This window comes from Papaver somniferum, chromosome 8, assembly GCF_003573695.1.
Source record: "Papaver somniferum cultivar HN1 chromosome 8, ASM357369v1, whole genome shotgun sequence".
Classification (NCBI taxonomy): Eukaryota; Viridiplantae; Streptophyta; class Magnoliopsida; order Ranunculales; family Papaveraceae; genus Papaver; species Papaver somniferum.
In genome coordinates, this window is record NC_039365.1 from 48,124,231 (window position 1) to 48,132,628 (window position 8,398).

At 40.9% G+C, this 8,398-nt stretch overlaps 1 protein-coding gene across 1 annotated transcript; it reads left to right on the plus strand.

Moving 5' to 3' along the window:
- The first annotated feature begins 348 nt into the window (after positions 1–348).
- LOC113305530 lies at positions 349–3,324 on the plus strand. Its single transcript, XM_026554552.1, has 3 exons — positions 349–355; positions 1,241–2,100; positions 3,259–3,324. The coding sequence occupies exons 1-3, from the start codon at positions 349–351 to the stop codon at positions 3,322–3,324; spliced, it is 933 nt and encodes a 310-aa protein (XP_026410337.1).
- The last annotated feature ends 5,074 nt before the right edge of the window (positions 3,325–8,398 follow it).

Genomic DNA, 8,398 nt, shown 5'->3' on the forward strand with positions numbered 1-8,398 from the left:
ATCTACTTTGAAGTTCTTCATATGATTATCGTTTGTTTATTTTATTTGAATATTTATAATTGATTGATAGATTGTTTAGGTGGCTAACTAAATTGATTTGTCGATTCAATGTATTGCTAGTATTAAGTTAGGAGATAAGTAATCGTCGAATAACTTGTACACAAGTAGAGAACACAAAACCTTGCATAGGGATTCTGTGGAGCGATTGTGTGTATAAACAACACTAAAAAGTGGACCTTGATCTAAGAGTCTAACTAGTAGAATCAACCTATAAATTCACAAAAGATAAAACATTCGATTGGATTACACCTTGAGTGATCTACTACTTGGTGGTTCGTTGAATAGAATATGGTAGGTGAGAACTTCCGTATCCAGTGATATAAGGAATTTAGGGGATAACACTGATCTAGATGTTATTCCACGGTTGGAGATAATCTATGGTTAACGACGTGTAGGCAATTATAATAACTCATTGACGTATTATTAACGAAGAAGGATTCCTCGATCATATCTCTCTCTATTGATTACAATACAATTTTATTTGCTTTGATTATTTATTTTGTTCACAATCTAAAACAAAACCCCCCCTTTGTGACACTTTGACAACTAAAACTCACTGCTCTTCGTGGGAACGATCCTTACTTCCATTATATTACCAGTTAATTGTGTGTAAATAAGATTATTAATTTGTTGAGCCTACGACAGCCCATACAAATTTTGGCGCCGCTGCGGGGGAGCAGTCGGTAGCTTTAGTTGTTATTTCTTTTAGTTTTAATATTATTGTTTTTAGAATTTATTTGTAGTTTTAATCTTGTTTTCTAGATTTTGGTTTTAGGTGCTTAATCTCTGGCAACGAAAGATTGGGATTATTTGAGGTGCGGTATTCAAACTCGCAAGGGAACAGTATTACAAGCACGTCATCACTTGAAACAAGAACCCTCTACAGAAGAGATGGTTAATACAGACGACGAGATAGATCCTCCACCACCTCCTCCTCCAAGAAGGACGCTCAAAGATCTAACATCTCCATGATTTGATAAAAAAAAGCTTTGCATCAACTTAGATGATTCTATTAAACTTAAACCTCAGTTGATACATTGGTTACCGAAGTTTAAAGGGTTACCTGGAGATGATCCTAATAAACACTTGCTATTATTTCAACATAGGTTGACAAGTTTGAAACCAACTGGAGCTCACAAAGACAAAGCTTTACTTACAACTTTTCCATTTTCTTTGACAGATTCTGCGGAAGAATGGTTTTACAGCCTTCCACAAGGAAGTATTACATCATGGAATGATATGCAGAAAGTGTTTTTAGAAAAGTACTTTCCCGCTTCCAAAGCAGCAACTATTCGTAAAGCAATAAGTGGAATTGAGCAAATTGTTGGTGAAACTCTTTACGATTACTGGGAAAGGTACAAGAAGTTGCTGTCTAGACGTCCACACCACCAAATAAATGAGAAACTCATAGTGCAGTACTTTTATGATGGAATGCTTCAATCAGAGAGAAATATCATAGATGCGGATAGTGGTGGTGCGTTAACCAACAAAACCATTGATGGAGCCATAAAACTTATCGAGAATATGGCTGCAAACACGCAGCAATTTAATACAAGAGGCTCATCGATGGCTAGGAGGGTCAATGAAGCTAGTTCTTCCTCACACTTAGAGGATAGAATGGGTAATATCGAGAAGATGATGCAACAAATGGCAGCCGTGCTCATTCCTTCTTATGAAGAAGACGCAGAACAGGTGAACGCTATGTTTCCAAATCAGAGGCATGGGTATGATCCCTACTCTAATACTTATAATCCTAGTTGGAAAGATCAACCTAATTTCAGTTATGCGAACAAGCAAGCTGCAGTTTCCAACCCAGTTTTCGGGCGACAAGGTGGTTTTCAACAACCACAATTCCAGCAACAACATCAAAAGCAAAGCCAAAGCTCTAATTTAGAGGAGATGATCAAGGTTATGATGCAAGAAACAAAGGGTATTTCCCAGAAACAAGATACAATATTGCAAAAAAACCTACAATATCAACAAAATAATGATGCTGATGTCAAAGATCTACAATTCCAAATGGGGAAAATGGTGACCGACGTAAATTTGCTAAAGGCACAAGCTTCAACAAAGTTGCCATCACAACCTTTTGTGAACCCAAGAGAGCACGTTAATGCAAAAAGTCTAAGAAGTGAGAGACAAACTGAAGAGCCACATCAACAAAAAGAGGTTAGTGACGATACTGAAAAGGAAGTAGAAGCGGAAACCGTACCAAAGGAAAAGCCAACCTCAACCGGCCAACCTAAGGACACGGTTCCCACTTTTACCATACCACCTCCTTTTCCAAGTCGTTTTGCAAAATCCAAGAAAGAAGCTCAATAAAAGGAGATCATGGACATTTTCAGCAAGATACACATCAACATTCCATTTATTGAGGCCATCAGAACCATACCCGGGTATGCCAAGGTTTTGAAGGATTTGTGTACAAGGAAGGATAGGTTGATTGCTAATGAGATTTCTCAAGTAGGAGAAAGTGCCACGACAATGTTACTGAAGAAGATTCCTACAAAGTGTGAAGATCCTGGTGGTTTCACGGTACCCGTCATTATTAGTAACCGACGATTCGAGCGTGCTTTGCTTGATTTGGGAGCTTCCATAAGTGTTACGTTATCCGATGTTTATGATTCTTTGAATCTCGGACCTTTAAAAGAGGCAACGATCACTATTCAATTGATTAACAGATCCAATATATATCCTAAGGGAGTCGTGGAAGATGTGTTAGGTCAAGTGAATCGGTTAATTTTTCCGGTTGATTTTTATATTATGGATATGCACAATGGAGATAATTGTTCATCTACTTCGTTACTTCTTGGAAGACCGTTCATGAAGACTGCAAAGACGGAGATTGATGTGGATAGTGGTGCACTCACTATGGAATTTGATAAAGAGATAATACGTTTCAATATTTTTGAAACCATGCGTTATCCTAGTGATGTTCACTCAGCTTTCTCTATTGATGTCATTGGTTCGTTAGCGCAACAAATGTTTGATTTGAATAATGAAGATGAAATTGGAGTTGTGCTACGGAATAGCATTGATTTGTACGTTCATGGGAAACCAAACCTGGGTGTTGACTTATCCAAAGGACTGGTCGAGATGTGTGGTGCCTTAACATCACTACAAGAAGCTAAACCGGGTAATATTTCTTGTATTTATTTACCCATATATAATGAGGTTCCTTTACCTTCTATTATGCAGGCACCGAAACTTGAATTGAAGCAGCTTCTAGACCACCTAAAATACGCGTACTTGGGTGATAAATAAGAACTTCCGGTGATTATTGCAAAGAACCTCACCCCAATACAAGAAGAACTTCTTCTTAGGGTTCTGAAAGAGCACAAAACGGATATTGGTTGGACTATTGCTGATATCAAAGGTATTAGTCCATCCATGTGCATGCATAGAATCCCAATGGAAGATGATTTTAAGACAGTACGTGATTCTTAGCGTAGGCTTAACACCCCAATGATGGAGGTCGTGAAGAAAGAGATCCTCAAATTACTAAGTGCGGGGGTGATTTACCCAATTTCTGACAGCAAATGGGTAATCCCGGTACAGGTGGTACCTAAGAAAGCAGGTGTCACGTTGTTAGAAATCAAGATAATGAACTCGTTCCTACAAGAGTTCAAACTGGATGGAGAGTGTGCATAGACTATAGAAAGCTTAATGCCGCAACCCGAAAGGATCACTTTCCTTTGCCTTTCATTGATCAGATGTTAGAGAGGTTAGCGGGACACTCACATTACTGCTTTTTGGACGGTTATTCAGGCTACAATCAGATTTTTATTGCACCAAAAGATCAAGAGAAGACTACTTTCACTTGTTTTTTTGGTACATTTGGTCTTTGCAATGCGCCCGCCACTTTTCAGAGATGTATGGTCAGTATATTTTTTGACTATGTGGAACGCATAATTGAGGTATTTATGGATGAATTTAGTGTTTATGGTGATTCATTTTATTTTTGTTTACAAAATCTTAAACTTGTGCTTAAAAGATGCATAGACACTAATCTTGTTCTTAATTGGGAGAAATGCCACTTTATGGTAAACCATGGAATAGTTCTCGGTCACATTCTGTCCTCTAGAGGGCTCGAAGTTGACAAACCAAAGATAGACTTAATAAGAAACTTACAATACCCCACCTTGGTGAGGGAGATTCGTTCTTTTCTTGGTCATGCAAGTTTTTACAGGCGGTTATCAAGGATTTCTCCAAAATCTCAATGCCGATGTGCAAATTATTGGAAAAAGAGGTTATTTTTGACTTCAATAAGGAGTGCAAGGATGCCTTTGATAAATTGAAAGAATTGTTGACGACTGCACCAATTATCAAGTCACCAGATTGGAATTTTCCATTTGAATTAATATGTGATGCAAGTGACTACGCAGTTGGATCCGTTTTGGGTCAAAGAGTAGACAAGCTGTCTCATGTGATTTATTATGCATCTAGGACCCTAAACGATGAACAAATCAACTATTCTACCACCGAGAATGAATTTTTGGCTATAGTGTTTGCACTAGAAAACTTTAGATCATATTTGGTGGGTACAAAAGTGATTGTATATTCTGATCATGCAATACTTCGATACCTATTAAGAAAGAAGCTAAGCCAAGACTTATACAGTGGATACTACTATTGTAAGAATTTGATTATGAAATAAAGGATAAAAGAGGTGTTGAAAATACCGTTGCGGATCATCTTAGTAGACTTGTTGTTTCCGAAGAAGAACTTCCTTTACAAGATCGTTTTCCAGACAAACAACTTTTCTCAATTGAAAATTCAACACCTTGGTACGCGTATATAGTGAACTACTTGGTTACAAGACAAGTACCTAGTACAATGTCTGATTTTCAAAATCTTAAGCTTAAGAAAATAACCAAGCAGTATGTGTGGGATGATCCATACTTGTGGAAATACGGTTCTAATCAAATCATCCGCAGGTGCGTACCTAATTCTGAATTTCAGTCTATTCTTACTTTTTGTCATACTTATGCATGTGGTGGTCACTTTGGTTCTAAACGTATCTCTTTCAAAGTACTTGAAAGTGGATTTTATTGCCCTACCCTATTTGAGGATGCATATATTTTTTGCAAATCTTGTGATAGATGTCAAAGAACGGGAAATCTAGGTGCTCGAAATCAAATGCCACTCACACTAATTCTTGCTGTTGAAGTATTTGATGTGTGGGGAATTGATTTTATGGGTCATTTTGTCAATTCTAATGGAAGATTTTATATACTTCTTGTTGTGGATTATGTTTCAAAAATGGGTGGAATCTAAAGCCACCCCTACTAATGATTCTCAAGTTGTTTGTGAGTTTGTGAAGGAATATATTTTTTCTAGACATGGTACACCAAGAGTGGTAATCAGTGACGGAGGCTCACATTTTCAGAAATCCTTCCATGCTCTACTCAAGAAGTACAACATAACGCACAAGGTTGGTATGCCGTATCACCCACATACTAGTGGGCAAGCCGAAATCTCGAACCGTGAGATTAAATCCATTCTTGAGAAAACCGTAAACACTACACGAAAATATTGGAGTTATAGGCTTAATGATGCGCTTTGGGCATATAGAACGGCGTACAAAACACCGATTGGTATGTCTCCATATCGGTTGGTTTATGGAAAAGCTTGTCATCTTCCGGTTGAACTTGAACACAAGGAATATTGGACGATAAAGATGTGCAACATGGATTATGACAATGCAGGGAAACAAAGGAAGTTACAACTTAATGAGCTAGAGGAGTGTTTGTAGGTGAAAACCGTTTCTGCTGATTTCGGTAATTTCGTGTGAGTGTGGGTGAGAAACGAATCTAAACCAAAACAATGTACTGAATGTGAGTACTTTTGATTCGAGAGATCAATCTATACAACCCTGGCCTAAACCAAGAAATGGTCGTTCCAGGTTTTCTTCGGTCACAAAGTGAAGGAGAAGGGTTGGTCTTAGGGAGGGAAGCGAAGAAAGTGTTGAGGCCAGAATAGTTGATTCTGGAAGTGTGGGTGTTTTGCGACTTGTATCCGAAAGTTGAACTGGCGAGCTGAATGGAAAGTTACCAGGTGATTTCTGGATGTGTATTGTTCTCCTGACCAAAAAATTTGTCCTTTGGTGGAAATAGGTGAAACCTATTTATGCAAGTCGTAATGAAACGTACCCTAGCCTCGTAAGAAGTGGCGGTTGAGTAATGGAAGAAAGTGGTAACGGGTAACGCCTGGAATTGATGTTTTCATAATGAAGAAAACGTTTCACCATTACTTCTTGTATTTACTAACCGCCTCTCTCTTATGACACTTTCTTGTAACGGGCGTATTGCTCGCCGCATGCTGTAAACCGCCAGACCAATACCCTGATGAGTATCCCCCAGTTTGTGACATGTTTTGGTGTCTCGAATGTTTTCATGGAAAACGTGTGGCAGGTTGCTACGTGTGGCATGGTGGCATGCCAGTGGCCATGGAATAGCGACGTGCTAGTAGCTGTGGCATGGTGGCATGCCATTAGCCGTGGCATAGCGACGTGCTAGTAGCTGTGGCATGGTGGCATGCCAGTAGCCGTGGCACGGTGGCATGACAGTAGCCATGGCATAGCGACGTGCTAGCAGCTGTGGCATGGTTGCATTCCAGTAGACATGGCGTAGCGACGTGCTAGCAGCTGTAGTATGGTGGCATGCCAATAGCCGTGGCATAACGACGTGCTAGCAGTTGTGGCATGGTTGCATGCCAGTAGTCGTGGCATAGTGACATGCTAGTAGCTGTGGCATGGTGGCATGCCCGTAGCCTTGGCATAGCGACGTGCTAGTAGCTGTGGCATGGTGGCATGCCATTAGTCGTGGCATAGCGACGTGCTATTAGGTGTGGCATGGTGGCATGCCAGTAGCCGTGGCATAGCGACGTGCTAGAAGCTATAGCATGGTGGCATGCCAGTAGCCTTGGCATAACAACGTGCTAGCAACTTTGGAATAGTGGCATGCCAGTAGCCGTGGCATAGCGACGTGATAGCAGCTGTGGCTTGGTGGCATGCCAGTAGCCTTGGCATAGCGACGTGCTAGTAGCTGTGGCATGGTGGCATGCCAATAGTCGTGGCATACCGACGTGCTAGCAGCTGTGGCATGGTGTCATGGCCAACATGCTCGCGCATTTTTAGGCACGGCTTAGTTAGGGGTTTTGGCATAAACCATGGAATTTGGTGTTGTAGACAATTTAGGGTTTGGCGTCACAAGCCAAGGGATTTGGCGTTGTGGCCAAAAGCCGCCACAACTCTTGCGGTTTGGTAGTGAGGTCGGACGGCTGAGATTTTCATCTCAGAAAAAATATGGCCATTGATCGTGGCCGCATCTTTTTTTCATAGCGATATTGGAAACGTATTGGTGGTATGCCAGTGGCCACGGCATAGCAGTATGCTAGTTGCGGCGTGGCCAAAGTATCGTGGACGAGTTTGGTTGCAACTTTCTCAAATTAGGGTTTGGTGTGTTGAAACCCTAATTAACGCGTGTAGTATGCATGTGGCGCGTTTTGGAAACTAGCACGTTTAGGAAGCTAGCACTTTTGGGAAGCTAGCACGTTCGAGAAACTAGCACGTTTTTGGAAGCTAGCATGTTTTGGGAAGCTAGCTTAGTATAGCGACTTCTTTTGAGACCATGGCAGGTTTGGAGCAACCTGATTGGTCGTCACAAAGTGGGGCCGGCATGCTAGGGGTGTGGCTACGCTTCCAATGCGCGGTGGCGGTTTTGAAGTGACCTGATTGGTCAATGGGAAGGGGGCCTACATGTTAGGGCGCGACCGCACTTTTAGCGCGCTGCGGCGAATTTGATTGACTAGCTTGTCTAGGCATGGTTCGACCAACGGGGTCTAGTATATGGCGCGAGACGCAAAACCCTAATTTGCAATTTAGTTGGGTTTATGAGTTCTTTGCAAGTTATCACAATGATTATATGTATTTTTGTATGTTGTCACAAAATCTTTACCTACAGAATGCAGTATGCTTTCTGTCTGAACCTTTCGTGCAATGGCCTTAATTTTGGTACGTGGAGGTTTCATGTTACTCAGCTGCGAGTGAACATAAATCCGTCATGCCATACCGATTTAAGGGTTCTGCTGAGGAACATAGCACATGAAAGTACTCAACGAGTCTAGTATTGGCAAAGCGCCTGAATTTAAAGTATATTGAGTGGTTCAATAAATGCATTGGTGGAAAGGTTAGTACTCGCAGCACCGTTTCCTTGCAAAGTGACGTCACATCTGATGCAAGGTTTTACGATTTTAACCCTAAGCTAAAAACCACCATCAACATTAAGTACCCTGCTTAGCGCGCAACAGTAGCATTGTTGCGAGGTAAGCATGAGAT